This window comes from Cyprinus carpio, chromosome B21 (assembly GCF_018340385.1).
Source record: "Cyprinus carpio isolate SPL01 chromosome B21, ASM1834038v1, whole genome shotgun sequence".
In the NCBI taxonomy this organism is placed as follows: Eukaryota; Metazoa; Chordata; class Actinopteri; order Cypriniformes; family Cyprinidae; genus Cyprinus; species Cyprinus carpio.
Genome location: NC_056617.1, coordinates 4,236,418 through 4,255,565, shown reverse-complemented (window position 1 = coordinate 4,255,565; position 19,148 = coordinate 4,236,418). Strand labels below are relative to the sequence as shown.

General features: G+C 33.8%; 2 protein-coding genes and 1 long non-coding RNA gene across 4 annotated transcripts; all 3 read right to left on the bottom strand.

Annotated features, from left to right (window-relative positions):
• Positions 1 to 3,452: 3,452 nt before the first annotated feature.
• Positions 3,453 to 5,207, bottom strand: LOC109064485 (lymphocyte antigen 6B). Its single transcript, XM_019081523.2, has 4 exons — positions 4,919 to 5,207; positions 4,702 to 4,821; positions 4,224 to 4,346; positions 3,453 to 3,911 (listed from the first exon to the last, which is right to left on the bottom strand). The coding sequence occupies exons 1-4, from the start codon at positions 4,965 to 4,967 to the stop codon at positions 3,844 to 3,846; spliced, it is 360 nt and encodes a 119-aa protein (XP_018937068.1). The 5' UTR covers positions 4,968 to 5,207; the 3' UTR covers positions 3,453 to 3,843.
• An 8,003-nt stretch (positions 5,208 to 13,210) lies between these two features.
• LOC122141202 lies at positions 13,211 to 15,444 on the bottom strand. The gene is made up of 4 exons (XR_006157617.1): positions 15,421 to 15,444; positions 14,021 to 14,152; positions 13,750 to 13,860; positions 13,211 to 13,639 (listed from the first exon to the last, which is right to left on the bottom strand). It is a non-coding gene; the product is annotated as an uncharacterized LOC122141202 (long non-coding RNA).
• A 139-nt stretch (positions 15,445 to 15,583) lies between these two features.
• LOC109092285 (urokinase plasminogen activator surface receptor-like) lies at positions 15,584 to 19,106 on the bottom strand. 2 transcript variants are annotated; one of them, XM_042747597.1, is made up of 6 exons: positions 18,957 to 19,106; positions 17,723 to 18,136; positions 17,511 to 17,630; positions 17,146 to 17,274; positions 16,832 to 16,939; positions 15,584 to 16,599 (listed from the first exon to the last, which is right to left on the bottom strand). In XM_042747597.1, exons 2-6 carry the CDS (start codon positions 17,769 to 17,771, stop codon positions 16,355 to 16,357), a joined length of 651 nt encoding a protein of 216 aa, XP_042603531.1. In that variant the 5' UTR covers positions 17,772 to 18,136; positions 18,957 to 19,106; the 3' UTR covers positions 15,584 to 16,354. The 2 variants fall into 2 exon arrangements, with proteins under 2 accessions (XP_042603531.1, XP_042603530.1); XM_042747596.1 differs by lacking the exon at positions 18,957 to 19,106 and having other exon boundaries at positions 17,723 to 18,140.
• Between the last annotated feature and the right edge of the window lie 42 nt (positions 19,107 to 19,148).

Here is a 19,148-nt window from a genome sequence, read left to right as displayed (position 1 = left end):
GTGCTATCAAACGATTAATCGCGATTTAATCGCATCCAAAATAAAAGTTTTGTTTACATAATATATGAGTGTGTACTACTGTATGTATATGTATATATACATACCAACACATGCATGTATATATTTAAGAAAAATATGTTATATGTTATATATTTATATATAATAAAACAATATAATAATATAAATATCTACATTTATATACATGTAAATATATGGATATGGATGCGATTAATAATTTGACAGCACTATAAAGCATGTTAGCAACTTATTGAAACTGATTGACCTTTTTGGATTTCTGAGTAAAACTTTCAAACAGATAGTTTGTCATATAACTTTATCTATCCAGTTGAATTATGTTGTTAATATCAGCTTCATATCAGCGATCGTTGACAAGAGATTGGCAATTAAAAACATATCAGTCAGCTAGTAACTTAATTATATTTTTAGTAAAGTGAAAGTAGTTCAGCTCTTTTCAAATTATTGTACCCCTTTGACTATTGTATAGCCTAAAAGATAGGCTAATTATATCCTCTGATTAACAGTAGAATTAACAAATTTCTTGTCTTATGCATGCATTGTGCTTTATTGAAAATAAACCCAGAAAAAGTCTAAAGGTGATTGTTATATTTTAATTAATAAAACTGTAAAACTGTTTTTTAAATATAATTAATCAGATTCTGTACATCTTTTTAAATTCATCACAACATGCCAAATATAGTAGAGAGAAAACTTAAGCTCTATATTCAGTGCAGTGTGTCTGATTGTAGATGTGAAGAGCTGCTGGATTCAGTGCAGCAGGATGAAGGAGATCAGAGAACAGCAGAGGAACAGGAAGCTCTGAGAGACACTCTGAACACCGTTACACAGGTTCCCCTCACAACATGAGACGCTCTGAACATCTCTAACCGATGTTTTGGTATTACACATAGATTTAGAGACACAGTCTTTTAGAACCATTAACTGGCCTTTGAAACTCTCTGATGAAAAGAAAGAAAACACAGGTTGAGTCTAAGTTTTACTGGTCTATAATGGTATGTACTAAATGTTTAAACATACAAAAAAATAAAATAAATAAACTTTAATCTTCTTTCTTCCTCCTTAAGCTGATTCTCACCTGTTGCTGTAATGCAGCGGTCTTCACGGTAGCACTGATGCCACCTAAAAACAATGAATGATTCAGAAAAAAAAACTGTGCACATTATTTTGATGATAAATTGATGTCAACATTTATATTTTTTCTCATTTCAAACTGTTTTTTTTTTGTTAGCAGAAAAATCTGAGAGAAAACAAATGAAATATCTTTATTTGACACTCTAACTCTAGCACTCTCTATTCTAATTCTAATCTTTAAAAAAACTTGTCCCTTTTAAACTTGCACTCTATTAATTTACTGCTTGTTTTCTTAAAAAAAACTATTATAATCTTTTTGTATTCTATCTATTTGTTTTAAAAAGGCCTCTAACACTAGCTTGCTCTATTCCTTTGTGTGTCTTTATGTTAAAGTTTAACACAGGTCTCGATGGGATGTTTGATAAGGAATTACAGTCTACTTAAACCATTTTAAAGGGACAGATCACCCAAAAGTGACAATTCTGTCATCATTTATTCATGTCATCCCAAGCCTGTTTGACGTTCTTTCTTTAGTGGAACACAAATAAGATATGTGAAAAATGTCTCTGTGTTTGTGTGTGTTTTTGTCCATAAAATGAAACCCACTGGGGTTCAGTGTTGTTTGGGCTCCAAAGGTCTTTAATTATCTTCTTCTTTTATTCTGCAGAAGAACCATAGTTTCCTTTTCTGTGAGATAATGAAGGATCAGACTTGAGACGTTAGAAGATTTAATGACCTAGAACCCATCAGGTTGTGTAAATATCGCTCTTTATGCATATACAATATGTATGTTTGTATTTAAAGTTTTTAACATAAAAACTAGGAGTACTAAAGGATAATAACAGATTATAGGAAAATAATCAAATTAAAGAACAAAAAGTGGGCTAACATAAGAAAAGAAATGAGGGGGGAAAAATGGTCATACATATGTTCTGATGAAATTAAATGTAAATAGTTTTGTTGTAAACAAGCAACAAATATGAGCACTTTTGATAAATCAATGTATTGTTTTAAGCAATATTTCAGTACAAGCTTAATAAAAATAACCACCAAAGCAAACAGTGAATCAATTTTTATTTATGATAATAATTTATAATATTAAATATAAAGGTATTTAATTATAAATATTAATGTTGTTATACCTCAGTCAAACCTTTTGTCTCCTTGGATGTGTGTTTGTGTAGTGACAGACCGATGTTTAATGAAATGTTGTGATGCAGTACAAACTTATAATTAATCTCAACTCATAACCTGAAAGATATCACAGTCACACCCAAACATAATTGTCACAGTGTCTGGTTTGTGTATCCCGGGGTGTCCACTAGAGGTCTCACTTCCCCTTATCGTCACCCCACTTCAGAACTACATTTCCCACAAGTCTTGTTGGTACTCATCAATGTTCATTGTATTCAGCTGTTCCCACTTACATTGTTTGCACCTGTCTATATATACCTGGTTTGTTTCTGTCTTTGTTACGGAGTCCTTGTTTCATGTCTCCCTGTAGTTCGTGTTTCCTTGCCATTGTGTATGTTTCTGGTTTTTGGACTGCTCACCTGGATTTTGACCTTTGCCTGGCTGGATTATGATTTTGGATTACTCTTAATAAAACACTGCTTTTGGATCTACCTGTTTGTGTGCGTGTCGTGACAATAATTAGAAGTCCATGTTTGCATTGAAAAAGCTTTGATAAAAGAAGCTTTCTCGTCTGAAATGAATAGATAATACAGTAGCTGATTATCACAAATAAAATACTAAATTTGATTTAAACATCATAGTGTACTTAAAGCAAATGTAATGTTGTGGTTATTTCTAGCAGACAGTTTGCTTCCTATATTTATTTCAGAGATAAAGTAAACTTTTTCATTCAACTGAACTGTGCATGTGTACAGAGGAGGACATTTTATTATAATTTATTATCATAATCATAAACACACTGGTTTGTAGCACAAATAGCTTTACCATTTGTTGCGTGTTAGTTATTATTATATATACAGTACAGTATAATGATTTGTCTCACTCATTTACAACAACGGCATATTTCAGCATTAAGATAAGTTAAATACTTCATTTGTTTGTTCGAAAGCAGGAAGCCCTAAAAACAGATACCAAGGTTCTTTTATTTCTGCTCAATATGTTGCACCAAGAACCAAGATATGATGTTGAAATATCTGCTATAGTAACAGGACAGATTGGAGAGTTTGTCTGGATGGAGCAGTAAAGGGACGGTGTGTCTTTATTTTAGTGTCGATGTCAAATATCATCATGGTTTCTCAGAAATCACTTACTGCACCTTTAAACCCAACTAGACTTAAAGAAAATTAAGGAGAATGCAGAGAAAGATGTTTAATATACGTAAATCTTTTATTGCAGAAGTTTAGCACTCTGTTTAATTCTTTATTGCCTTCTATTATTCATTTTATTTTTATAGGCAAATACATATTTGAGTATATATGAAAAGAAAGAGGAAGAGAAAATATAAGGGAAATATATAGTCTTGACTGAGCACGCTACAAAATTACTGCAGATATTGTAAACACATATTAACTTAGTAATTTTTAATAATTATTTGCCTGTTACAGTGTTGATGCACTATTTGTTTAATATGTTTAGTAAAATACAGATTTTCTGTTCCCCAAATTATGATACCAAAGTACAGCAGAACAACTTGCACACTTCATTCAGTAAAGTATGACTAGAAACGTGTGTGACATTCAGTTTTTCGCTGAAGTGTATTCACTGAAACAGGAAGTAGAAGAGCAGCGGAGACAACAGCAGGAGGAAGCTTCCCTTATACATGCCATCTAATCAAGAAAATAAGAAAATCACTGTCAATCAATGATACAACTATAGTAATTAAAAATAATTAAAAATAGATTAATAATTAAAAATAATTAAAAATAGCTCATTCATTGTTGAGAAGTTTCATCGCAATAAAAAGTCTCTGAAAGCACCTGTCGCTCAAGCTTTGCTCACTATTCAGGATGCTTTTGAAATTTGATATTAAATTCCTTTAAACAATCACTTGTCATATTAGGCTTATTGTTAGTTTTATTTCCTCATTTTAAGTCGCTTTGGGAAAAATCTAAATCAAATGATCATATAAAGAACAATACCTGCAGCATTGCAGAGGTCAGTGTTACAGCACTGGGTAGTTATTGACCCAGTCGGGAGCTGTTGGGTCCCAGGTTCACATAAAGGTGTACACAGTTTAGTTGTACTGGTCAGCTTAATGGGACCTTCAAAAAAAAAAAAAAAATACATAAATCTCTGTATAACAGGATAATGAAACATTTTCAACATTTGCAGTTATTTGAATAAATCTGATTCATAAACTCGAACACGTCCTGTTATTTTTCACTGTATAAAGACAGTGCTTGATATTTCATACTGATATTTCTTAGCATATTTTAATGTATTGTCGCAATCATAAATACACTGGCTTGTAGCACAAATAGTACTGTTTACTGCAATTTGTAATTGACCTTTACTTACCTACAGCAGATATGAGCACTTCTGTGAGAAGTTACATTTCCATTGTTACAACACCAGTAAATTATAGCAGCACATTTCAGTAAATCATACTGGACTTACCAACTTCTGTCACGGTTGTTATACTCATGCAACTGGTAGATCCAATGGGACATGTTGTCGCATTTTGATTTGCACAGGAACCCATCAGATCCACACACTCATAACATATGAGAGAGTGCCCTTAGTAATAAAACAGAGACAGTGAGATAGAGAGAGAAAGAGAGAGATATCATCTCTATTTGTATCCAGTAACATTACAAACTATTTGTCTTTGTACCTGCAGTGAAAAGAATGAACAGAAGAAAAACTGAGATTTGCAGATCCATCTTTGATCAGGAGGTGAATGAAATAATGTGTCTGTTTCAGCGCTCATTTTATAGCTTGTCAAATGGGAGGGTCTTTATGAGACAATGACAGTTTAACAGAAGTTTCTGGACCTTTCTGGAATCAGAAACACTTCTTACACTGTAAAAAAAAATACATGGAAAATGTACTGTTGATTTTCTGCCAGGACATTATCTATTAGTATTATATGCATTTTTGTAAACCCTAAAGCACAACGCAATGAAGTGCAAAAAACCAATACAGGAAAGGTTGATACAGAAACTTTCTTCATATCAATACAGCACAATAGCCCATTTCTATGGATTTTTTCTTTTTATTTATTTTATTTCTTTTCCACAGTGTCGTAATTAACTTGGAAGTTAATTATAAAGGAATTTTTTAAATATAAAAAGCAAGGAGTAAAATTAAAGTTTTGCAGCAAATAACAGATAATAGAAAAATAATTAAATTAAAGAAAAACAAAAAAGTGGGCTAACATAAGCAAAGCATATAGGAACAGGGTTTAAAAAAATATAAAGTCAACATGATGGTCTAAAGGCATAGGCTGAAGAAATTAAATTAGTTTTATACAAGCAAAAAGTATTGTTTTAATATATCAATGTTTTATTTTAAGCAATACTGGCCTAATGACAATAACCACCTAAACAAACACACATTTTCTATTTATATAATCATAAGGTCTTAAATATTTTATTAAGCATTTAGTTTTAAGTATAGTATGATGTTCTTAGTGGTGTAAATGTATGTGATAATCAGCTACTGTACATAAATCTGCAACATTTAAAAAATGTATTACATGTTAGATCAAATTATAATTTGATCAGAGACATTGTGCGCTGTGTAAATATGATGGTTACTGAAGTTCTAGACTAAATGTGATCATGCATTTACTCATCTCAGTTGCACGAAAACAGATTAATCATTTCTACAAATAAAAAAACAAAAAAAACAATGAAACGCAAACTCAGAATATGACACAAACCTGCAATAATTAAATATGTTAAACAAAACAAATTTTCTTTATGTATTCAGTCCAAGTGTATTAACCAGTGTCTCTGCTGCTGACCTTCAGTTATCCAATTTAACCATACAATAATCAAAAATGACTTTTGATGAACATAACATTTGAATTTCTTTTTTTCTTTTCTTTTCTTTTCTTCTTTTTTAACTGCTGAAGAGTGTCAAACTTTCTTCTCCTGTGTCCTATTCTGCATGCAATCCAGAATGGCAACATAATGGGCTAAAAGCCCAGATTTAAAAAGTAAAGAAAAAGTTACATGATGCATTACTCAGCAACTAAGTAACATAATTAGTTACTTTTTTAGGGAGTAACTCTATAATGTAATGCATGACTTTTTAAACGTAACTTTCCCCAACATTCATCAGACTCCTAAATACACTTGTTTGTTGCACAGATAGTTTGACTATTTTTGGCACTGCTTGTTCTTCTATATATTTTCATATAGAGACTAATGAATCAGAAGTCTCACTCATTTACAATAGCATACTTTGGCATTGCGAGAAAAATTAGACCAAATAGTTTATTAGTTTGTAATCGAGTGAAGGAAGACCTGAAAACGAATGCCGAGTTTGCTTTGTTTCTGCTCGATACACAAGTAACAATGGTTTTGCTTGGAACCATGATGTTGTAATATCAGACATAGAAACAGTAGCCTACAGGTTGTCGCATAGCGTGTATCTTAGATATGGATGCAGAGAAATAAAGAGAGGGGTGTGTCTGTTTTGGTGTCGATTCATTGTTTCTCAGAAATTGGAGACGGTTCTGGCTGCAGACTTGCACTTGCACATCATGTGCGTTGCCAATGGAGACAAGACGCTGTGGTGATTAAACAATTAAAAGTAATTTAGTACTACAAAGTACCTGCGAAATTCACCTGTTGGAGAAAAAACAAGATCCACAAATCTATGGCCACACTAAACAGCAAACAAAACACAGTCTCTCGTAAAGCCTTTTCCTCCCGTAGAAAACCATTACTAGGCTACTTACAGTAACTTACAGTAATAATGCAGACATATATTAAAAGATCAAATTCGATATACAGTTTATTAATAACATATATAAGACTAACATGTAAGTGTTTAATAAAACACAGATATTCCTTAATCAAAACCTGACACAAGATCAGCAGAACAACACATATTATTCAGTATTTTAAGACGTTTAATAAAATACAGATTTTTCATTCCTCAAATCATGATACTAAAGAGCAGCAGAACAACAAAACAAGCTGTATTCAGTAAAGTATGACTGGAAACGTGTGAAATTCAGTTTCTGCTGCAGCTGTAGAAAAAAAGAAATCACTGAAAACAGAAACTACAACAACAAATAATAAAATAACAGTAGGAAACTAAAGGAGTAGCTTTACTTTGTTACAGACAATAAGAAAATCACTGTTACAACTAGTAATTAAAAAGTGCTTATTCGTTGTTGATTAATTTCATCAGAATAAATAGTCAGTGGATTGTCCTATTGTTCGGCTTTGACATTTGGAAAATCCATCTCCTCATATCTCCACTTTTGCTTCACAGGAACCCGTCTGAGCAGATGAGCAGTGCCTGGGGTGATTAGAAATGACACTTTAAAGCACACTATCCAGAAGATCATTTGAAACCGGTGAACTTCTGGAAAGTTCAAGGATCCAGTTAGGGAATGCATTAGTAACAAGTAATAAGTTCAATAGCACTAATGCAGAGAAACTGACTCTGCACTTCTTTTTTTCCACTTCAAGCACTGCATAGGCCTGTGTTGTATGTCAGTTACTTTTACAAAACAGGAGGAATTTTGAAACTTGCACATTAGCAACTTAGGGCTTTTTCGGTACACTGGACAGAATGATTTTCTGTGGAAACGCCGTTTGGTCTCCCTCCTTTAATGCATTTCGGAACAATCTGTAACCTTATATTGAATTCATTATTTTATTTCACTGTTTGTTAATCCACACTCTTAATAAAGATGTGCTGAAAACGACACAACCTATGTTAAAACTAAAAATGTTTGCGTCAAAGTAACTCAAAAATGATGAAGCAGGTCACGTCTAGTAATATTTAAAGGAGCTATCAACAATTGTTTACAGATGACTTATAAGATCAAAACATAACATAACATAACATAAAACATCCTGCTCCAACAGAACCACAAATTTAGTTTTCTCTGAAATCATAAATTCTATACAAACATTGAATCAAATTTCTGTTTATTTAATAATAAGCTCTTAAATATTTAATAATATCTCCTGTACAGTATGTATATCATTACTGTACATTGTCTGCCAACCTAACAGTGTTTTTAGTGGTGTTAGAGCAGTAAATGTTTTTTAGACAAAATTTAATATTTTTTTGTGATAATCAGCTACAATATTTAATTACATTATTATTTACTATTTACAAAATGTATTACTTTTAGATCAAATGATCTCAACTAATTGTTTGCTATTGGATGTTATTTTTTCCTGGTGACCAAGTTTTATGACTAATTTTAAGAAGTAAATCCACATACGATTCCCCAGTGAAGACCTCCATCGGCACAAGACCCTAGGAACCAGAGGAGTCCTCTGCACAATCTGACTTTGCTGCAGCCAGAATTAAACTGGTGGTTGAGGAGAACTGCCTGGTTTCTCCCAAGGTTTTTTTCCCCATTAGTGTCACAGATGGTTCCTTGCTGATGTCACCTCTGGCTTGCTTGGTTGGGGAAACTTAATTTTCAGCAATATTGTCAACTTGATTGCACAGGTACTATTTGAACTGAACTGAGCTGGACGATGACATCACTGAATCAATGATGAACTGACTTTTACTGTTTGCTGTTTTGCATTATTACACACTAATTTTCCTGTTAAATACTGTAAAGTTGCTTAAAAGTGTTATATAAATAAATGTGACTTGACTTGACAATAATTAATGCTGTCTATTTAAGAAGTTAAAAAAAATGCGATGTTTGCATCATTATAGGGAGTAATATAAATGTATAAATCGAAATAATGAAAATCTCAAAAAACAACAATAAGAGTAAAATAAAATCTACTGCAAATTGATATGAGGATTTTATCAGGTAAATCCTATTATTTTGCCCTGTATAACAGTCAGTCATACCATCTGTTTTATTTATTAATTTTAGATGAGAAAGATCCTATACGCAAGAGATCATTTTGCAATTCAAACATGGACTTAAATGTGTTTGGGTGTGAGCGTGTCTGTGGTTCCAATGCGTAGGGAAAGTAAAAAAAAAAATAAAAACAAAAGTAAAAAATTTTCATTGTTTGTTATCTTATCTTTTTTTTTTTTAGAACATGCAAAAAAAAAAAATAAATAAAAATAATAATAATAATAACAAAAAAATAAATATCAGATTGGATTGTAATAAACATTCTTACCAAGAGGCATACTATAACAAGCAACCAATATGGCCTAATATATTATTGTTTATGAATGTTTTATATTAAAATATAAATGATTTTTTTTATTAACAAATTTTTATTAATATTAACATTCAAATGTTATTTATTTATTTATTATTATTATTATTTATATTTATATTTTGCCCAATGTCAACAAATGTAAAAAGATCATCTGCTGCCACCTGTTGGTAAATGATACTAAATGCAGTTTTAAATATTATTCAAACTACTGTTACAACATTATGCAACAGTTCCAAAAGGGGAAAAACAAGTTGAAGAGTTTTAAGTAGCCTACAAAGTGAACTATGTTCTATTATTACCATAATATATCAGTGCAGTAGAAATATCTGCTCAGACCTTTACAGTGTCATAGAATGTGGTCTGAAAATCATATTGTTATTATTTTTCTTCTCTAGCTGTCACTCTCTTATTTACTTTAAGCGAAGAAGCAACAGAAATATTGATGAAAACGTTCTCCGCTCAAAATGAGCAAATTCAAATAATAATTGAGAAAAAAAGATGTCTCAATCACGGAAAGACGCGTCAATAAAATAGGTTAACGTCATTTTAGTATGCTCAAGAGGAACTGTCACTGAATGCTGCCGAACTGAGAATTTTCTGCGCAATGCGCATGCACCAGATAAGTTTGTGGACTAGTTCGTCACGCAGGGAATTTTGTACAAATATAGATTCATTAATCATAATAGAAGTTTGTGAGATTGCGATGTTGTGATGTTCAAAGTAACCTTTCCATTGGATGTAAGGGGAAAGTGGCCAGTAATGTGTGCGTTCATTATTTGTGCCTTGGAGCTGGGGCGCTGTAAAGGGGGGGTAAACGATGACGATTCTCGGGGCCCATGACTAAGAGGGGGCCCAGAGAAGCCCTCAATAAAATTGTGGTGCTAAAAAAAAATATTTGATAGTAAAAATTATCAACTTTAAATAATTCTATTTGCTGTTTCCTGGTGTCAAAAAAAAATGATTTGTTTAGGAAACACAAACGTCCGTGGGCCCCTCTCCCCCTCTCGATTATCATAAAATGGTTCAGTCCGCCCAAATTGTATCCAGTAACCAAGGCAACACAAACAGCTGACTTCACTTATAGCGCCGGCAGATTCAACTTGACAGAGGATGTGAAAATGCCTCAAAATCTGGAAGTCAAAAACGGAAAGAGAAAAAAATAAGAGAAGTGAAAGAGGCAAAGGGTCGACAGTATGTTACCCAATATTTCACAAGAAAAGGTGGGTTTGTAAGTAGGCCTTAATTGTTAGTGGACCGCCCGTGACAATGATCGTAGCCTACGCCACTTTTCTGTGCATACGCACGCTTTGTACATGAGGCCCTAGGTCTCTACGGTAGCATTTTTCGATAAGTTGGCACGTTTCGATAGAGCAGGGTGCAGCGGGTGCACGGCTTTGCCTCACATGCATCCGGTGTCGGCATCTTTGTACGAGGCGGCGCCCACTTTCAGCACCCTGCTGCGGTCCACGCTGTTGCACCTGTCTTGCAAGCAGTCTAACTTCATGAACTCTGATAAAAATCCTCTGCCAGCTACTGTACAAACTACTATCAGCTGTTTGTGAGGTTTCAGTGCATCTTTTGAAGATGATGTGGAGTTATATTACTACAATGTCCCCTATATTGTCAAATACAGCATAATTCATCTCTGCCAACCATCTTCACATAATACTTTCACATTATCTGATCCAGACCGTCGGCAAAAGTCAATTTAAACAGCGCAAAATGACTGCCTGTGGACGTTATAGGTAGAAATGATTATATTTCTGTTTTTATTCAAACAATAAATATTTAAACTAGTTTTAATGAAAATTCATGTAGTTTTAGGAAAAGTCAGGGAGCAGCAAGACTTTGTGATTTATTTAGACAAAGTTATTGACTATGCAAATTTCAAAACGGTCAAAATGATGCCTTGTTCATTCTAGTGTTAAAGATAATTACCATAAGTTTAAATGTTGCGGTATAAAATATAAATACATTTCATTGTATTAAGAGTGCTCATTGTTTCGTGTTACATTTCAACTGTCATGTTAAAAATATTAGGTTAGATTAGATTAACTTTATTGTCATTGCCAGTGTACAGTACAAATATGTACAGTACATTCATACAAATATAAATATATGTGAATACACTATATGACACATGTACAGCTATGCACAGTATATACATTATACAGTACTGAAGTAGTGCAGTATTACAGAGGACAAATTACGGGTGTGGACATGGGATGGAGTTCAATTGTCTGATTGACTTAAATATATGAGAATGGTAGTCAAAATACCATAAAAGCGCATGATTTTATGTAAATTAATATGAAAAAACTCTCAGCTGTGTTGGGGGCCCTGTCAAGATTCTTTTCATGGGGCCCAAAATCCTTAGCAGCGCCCCTGCCTTGGAGTATGCCAATATGATGGTAAAGATAACCATATTACAAGCGCATTATCAGAATAACGAAAATTGCATGTAAACTGGAGTGAAGAGGTTTGCTCGTGTCATGTAAACATCTTACTGCGATTAAGTTCTTAATCTGCTTATTGGAAACAATCGCATTATTGGTGCAAAATGAAAACATAGTAAATTTACAAATGTATTTGTGTATTATTAGCCTACCTCTCAACATATATAATTATCTTGTTGCCTTTGTAATCTGTAGCCTACCTCATGGGCGGAGCGGGGGGGGGGCTTGGCTAATTGGGCTTAAGCCCCAAATGTTTTGTCAAAAGCCCCGAATCTTTTAGTTTTTTTAAAATAACTTCAACTTTGTTTCATTTCCTCTCAGTCTTTCAGACTGGAGCAGCAAAAAATGAAACAAAAGCTGTATTACCGTGCGTGATGGCAGATGGTAATGCATCACGCATCACTCAGCTTGTTTGCCAACTGCCAATAAAAACTAACGAGGAAGAATATAAATCTTCTTCTTCGTCGTTGTCATCAGGGGCTGGTGGCTTTAATTTTTTTTTTTAAAGGAACACTAACAGTAAACCTCACCGGCCGGAGAGAGATTCAGAAGCAGCGTCAGACGAACCGCGGACAAGTGTTACAGGTTTGTGAATCCACTGTTGTAACACTTGAGTTACGTGACTGTATTGCTGGAAATGTGAAAAAAATCTCCCCGGGGGAGTATGCCCCTGGACTCCCCTAGTTTTGGGCTAAGCCCCGAATGTTTACATCGTCTGGCTCCGCCCCTGGCCTACCTGTAAAAAGGAAAATGCTGATAGCAGGGACGTGCAGAGAGTTCCTCAGGGGCAGGGGATCAATTGCAAAATAGGGGCAATGTAAAAAAAAAAAAAAAAAAAAAAAAAAAAAAAAAAAAAAAGTATAGGTCAAAAGTTTTGATATTATTTTATATTTTTGCAAGGAGTCACTTATGGTCATTTGTCATCAAGCCTGCGTTTATTTGATAAAATTTTTTAAATACATTTTATGCAATGCTGATTTTTTTTGGGGGGGGGGGGGGGGGGCAGCTGTAGCCTAATGGTTAGAGAATTGGACTTGTAACCAGAAGGTCGCAGGTTAGAGTCTCTGTGCTGGCAGGAGTTGTGGGTGGGAGTGAATGAACAGCACCCTCAATACCCATGGCTGAAGTGCCCTTGAGCAAGGCACTGAACCCCCAGTTGCTCCCTGGACGCTGGATATAGCTGCCCACTGTGTGTTCGCTGCTGTGTGTGCACTTGGATGGGTTAAATGCAGAGCACCAATTCAGAGTATGGGTTACCATACTTGGCAAATGTCACGACTTTCACTTTTTTAATCATTGTTGGAAACCTGTGATACTTTTTCAGCATTTATTTAAATGCTAACTTTTGTAACAATACACACTGTTTAAAAGCTTGAGGTCAGTATTTTATTTATTTTATTTATTTATTTTTAAAGAAATTAAATTTATTCAGCAAGGATGTTAAATTTATAGAAAAAGGGATAGTGAAGATTTTTATTGTTAGAAAACATTTCTATTTTGAATAAATGCGGTTCTTTTTATTTATCAATGAACCCCAAAATAGTATCACAGGTTCCAAAAAAAAATAAAAAATTAAGCAGCACAACTGTTTCCAACACTGATAATAAATCAGCATGTTAGAATGATTTCAGAAGGAAACTCTAAACACCGTTACACAGGTTCCCCTCACAGTGTGAGGCTCCCTGAGCAGCAGATGTTGTTGTATTAGAAATATATTCAGAGACACAGCCTTTACAACCACTGATTGGCCTCTGAAACTCCCTGATGAAAAGAAAGAAAACACAGGTTAGTCTAAGATGGAAATGTGTTGTATGAAAAGCTCAATCATCAGAGAGAAGAAAAACAATGACAGATTTGTATATTCTGTTCACCTGTTGCTGAAATGCAGTGCTCTTCACTCCCTGAACAGCTCAATATGTTTGAGAAGCTCTGTCCATCACAAGAGTAACATTTCTTTCCACTGGGGACAAGAGAGCTGGGGTCTGCAGGAGGAAAGCAAGTATTCTTTATAACATCTAATGAATAAACACTCTGCTCCATTCAACTCATTCACAACAGACAAGCCACACCCTGCATTGTATTTCCTGCATTTGTATGGACTTTAAAGATAGTCATTTGCATTTGTTTAGTAAAACACAATACCCGGAGCATCTTGGCTGTTACAAAGGTCAGCGTCACAGCACACAGAAAGTGTTATTGCAATGCCTATATTGATGCATCCACTTTGGCAGTCACCAGCACAGTATTTAAGCTTTACTTTAGTACTGATGCCACCTAAAACATAAATGATACAGGAAAAAACAGTTAAAAAGTGCACATTATTTTGATGAAAAATTTTATTGTTAGCATAACAATCTGAGAGAAAACTAATTAAAAAGCAGAAATCTTTACAGAATATTTTTGGTTTAAATTCTTAAAGTCCTTCAGGAAAATAAGTGGCAGTTCTGTTTGGCAAGTTGCGTTTCTAATGTCGCAGCAGCAGTAAATTATAGCAGCATCTACATAAAAAATAAAAGCAAATATCTATAAATTATATTGCATTTACCGACTTGTGTCACTGTTGTTAAACTCATGGACATGTAAGATCCACTGGGACATGTTTTTACTTTTTGATCTGCACAAGAACCCGTCAGACTCATACACTCATAACAGCTGAAAGAGTGTCCTTTAGTAATAAAATAAAATGATAATAAAGAAATTAAATGAAAGCCATGTTGTTTGAGTCCCAACATCCTTTAAAGAATCTTTTTATGTATCACAGAATAAAGAAAGTCATACAGTTGAATGGTGAATGATTGAAGAAATAAAGAATTTAGTTTCTATTATATTTTTCCTAAAATATACTGTATGCTTACAATGAGCTATCCCCTGAAGGACTAATTTCTTAATGAATGTTACGTTCAATAGATTTTACTTAATAGTAAATTGTACTTGATATTAGAGCAGTAAAATTTACTTAAAATATGTTAAATGTGGAAATTGTTATGAGGATTTTTATCAAGTAAATCCTAAAGTTTTTTTTTTTCTTGGTGTTTTTTTTTTTTTTGCAAGAGAAAGAAAATCCCTTTAACCCCTAAAGGTTTTCAGGTATGCATGTTAGTCAATCATACCACAGTAAACCTATCAAACTGTTTTATCTGTTCATTTTAGATGAGAAAGATTCCATACTTAAGAGATCATTTTGCAATGCAAACATGGACATGTAAATGTATTTGGGTGTGAGCGTTGCTGTGGTTGTGTCGGTTCCAATGAGTAGGAAAAAAATATAAAAAAAAAAAAATTAGTAAAAGAGTAAAAATGTAAATGTAACCATTTAGTGTTTATAATATCTTTTTAGCAATCTAAAATGTGCAATCCAGACAAAAAAAAAAAAAAAAAAAGGAAAAGAAAAAAAAGAAAAGAAAAGAAAAGTGTAATGATAGTCCACTGAAGGCGAGCGTAGTGAGAACCCAAGTGCAGTTTATTTACAGGTGATCCAGACATCCAAACATAACCCAAACAAGATACACAGACTTGACATGGCATGAACAGACTAGACTCACCGACAGCAGGTTACAACATTAATACACGACAGGGGACAATGGCAAAAACATGCTACTTATAACAGACAATGATGGACACATGACATGAACAAACCAATGGGGAACAAGGCACATGACTAAAACAACCAATGAGTAAACAGAACTGATAATCACATGACAAGACAATAAACCAATCAGAACATGACACAATGAACAAGAGGGCAAGAGAAGCATAACACAAACAGCATAAATCAATCTACAAAATAAAAGACATGAAAACAAGAACATGAAAACAAAACCCAAAACAGACTTTACAAGAAGGTGTTTCATGCAAATGTCTGATGGCATATGCACTTTTGAAACAATTGGATTGTAATAACAATCATATGAGCAAAATCATATGATTTTGTCATTTTTTGAATTATTAGCATTTGTGAGATTTTAGTCAGTCAAAACCGTTTTGTGGACAGTTCAATTAAGAAGTTTCCTAAAATATCTTGGGATCTGCTGTAAGGAGGGTGGGGAGCAGGAACATTACTTTTACCTTAGTAAAATGATTCAGAGTCCTTATCTCGATGGAGTATATTACTAAATAAAAGCGCCATAGTATATTTAATTAGAAAAATTAAACTAACTTTTCTTGAAGTCAGTAGAACTAATGTGAATAAAACTGTGTTTCTGGGTCAAAGTGACTGAAAATCATCGGGTTCATTATTGTGAATCACTTTCAGTATTTTGACAGACATAATCTAGGCAGATCATTTTATGCCTTTATCCAACCTGCCTTATGTGCAATTTAAATGTTTGTATGTTTCTCATTCGAGTGTTGATTATTATATCTGAAAATAGCAACTGAATATGATAATTTGTGCCCTGTTGTTAATAAAATGTAACATCAGAATGTCACAGCAAAAAAGCATTTTAGGACACAAATGACAAATGGCACAGAGAAATTTCAAGCTCTATATTCAGTGCAGTGTGTCTGATTGTAGATGTGAAGAGCTGCTGGATTCAGTGCAGCAGGATGAAGGAGAGCAGAGAACAGCAGAGGAACAGGAAGCTCTGAGTGGCTCTGAGCACCGTTACACAGGTTCCCTGAACAACATGAGATCTTCTGAACATCATCAACTGATGTTGTGGTATCACAAATGGATTTAGAGACACAGCCTTTTACAACCAGTGACTGCTCTCCGTAACTCGCTGATGAAAAGCAAAAAAACAGATTATTCTAAGCATTGGAATACATAGATGATATGTATTAAATGTAATATATATATATATATATATATATATATATATATATATATATATATATATATATATATATATATATATATATATATATATATATATAATGACTTACTTAACCATTTAACATAAGAGAGATACTGTAAAAATAATGACTTTAATTTTCTTCTGTGGAGATTCTCACCTGCTGATGTAATGCAGTGGTCTTCACTCCCTGAACAGCTCACTGTGTTTGAGCAGTTCTTCCCATCACAAGAGTAACATTTCTTTCCATTGGAGTCAATGCTGGGATCTACAGAGAAAACAGGTATTCTTTTATTTTATTTTCTGTAAAAACATAACATCAAATGAAACATCACTCTGTTAGCTGCTCCATTCAATCAGTTCACGATTGACAAGCCACAGCCTGTATTGTATTTCCTGACTGAATGTCCTTTGGAAGCAAGTGTTGACTTAAAAGAAGATAGTTATTTGCATTTGGTCAGTAAAGCACAATACCTGGAGCATCTCGGACGTTACACCAGTCTGTGTTACAGCACACTGAAGACCTCTTTACAATGCCGAGGTTCATGGATCCACTTGCACAGTCAGCAGCACAGTCTTTAACCTTCACTTTAAGACTGTCACCTAAAACATGAATGATTCAGGAAAGACCAGTTCCACACATTATTTTGATAAAATATTTATTTATAAAGTGTAATAGAAAAAAATTCAATAGCAGAAATTTGTATAGAATTTTCTGTGATTATATTTGTAAATTCTGTGATAAGTTACATTTCCAGAGAAGCAGCCCCAGTAAAAAACTTCAGCATCTCCGTCAGTCAAAAAGAACATTAAATTTCAATCCATCATATTGGACTTACCAACTTGTGTTACAGCCGTTGTACTCATACACTTGGAAAATCCCCTGGGACATGTTTTTACTTTTTGATTCGCACAAGAACCCTTCTGACCCGAGCACTCATAACAGCTGAGAGAGTGTCCTTTAGTAATAAAAGAGAGAGAGACAGTGAAAAAGAGATGCCAGTAATCTGTATTTGAACTCAATAAAATTACAAACTCTTTGTCTTTGTACCTGCAGTGAAAAGAATGAACAGAAGAAAAACTGAGATTTGTAAATCCATCTTGATCAGGAGGTGAATGAAATAATGTGCCTCTCTCAGTGCTCACTTTATAGCTGATCAAAGTGGGAGGGTCTTTAACTTTAACTTGCTTTCTTCTGTGGAATACAGAAGGAGATATTTTGGAAAATGTTTCAGTCTTTGTGTTTTATTAATTAATTAATTAATTAATTTATTTATTTATTTCCGTCTATAAAATGAAAGCCAATGGGGTTTAGTGTTGTTTTGGCCCCAGCAAACTTCAAAATATCTTATTGTGTTCTGCAGATCCAGAAGTTGGCTTTTGGTCTGAAATCATGAAGAATCAGACTTGATGATGTGATTTTGTGAAAGATGTTGTGAAAGACAAAAACTGATGCTCTGATGACCTAGAACACATGAGATCGAGTTACTTTCATTTTGTTCACATTCCCAAGAACATGGCTAAAATTGGTGTTTTTTAGTTTTTTAGTTTTTTTTAGTGTCTTTTTTTTGTCTATCTTGAAGTGAGTTCAAAGAAACTACCTGGAATTCCTTAAAGGATAAAACGCAGAGAGAAAGAACAGATGGATCCTAGTTTAAATATACAATATCCTGTCTTAAATCAACAATTTTATCTGTAAAATACTTTAGAAAGCTGTCACATACTGCAATTGATGCATTAAAACAGACAGCACTCACGGGACTCACAACCGAATTTAAAATAGTAAAAAACATTTTAGGTTTTGTGCAGTTTTTCGCTATGATGTCAAAATTGATTGACTCACGTCATTGTAATTTGTCTTTTTTCCACTTTTGTTCAAACACATCTAAGTTCAATTGTGGTGCTGGTTGGGTTCAGGTTTTCTCTTAATGAAGCCACATTCATTGTCATTACTGATGGACTCGAACAGACAAATTGGAAAGGAAATCAAAACTATTTGACAAGCCTTCTTAAAAAGAGCAGAGAAATCATCACTAGCAGATGGACTAAAGGTATGAATCTGCTGTGAAACCCTTGTAGTTTTTGAAACTTCACTTGGAAATAGGCAGGTAAATGCAACATGCATATGATCAGAAAAACGAATTTAATTACTGCAAATATTGCAAATGCATGAAACCAAAAAATCTGAACAACAAACACACTTTATTTAGCATAGTATGAATAGAAATGTGTGCGATGTTTAGTTTCCTCTGCAGCTGTAGAATCTGAAGTGCAGCTGGACTCACTGAAACAGGAAGTAGAAGAGCAGTGTTGACAACAGCAGGAGGAAGCTTCCCTTCATCACCTTTTACCTAAATGCTCATATCCCACATGCAGCTCGCTATTGGGGTGAAGTTCAGGGTTTGCCCACCGAATAAGGACACACATAAAACCTTCTTTGGGGAGTCTTTGTCTTAAGTGCTGCAAGCCATGCTTGT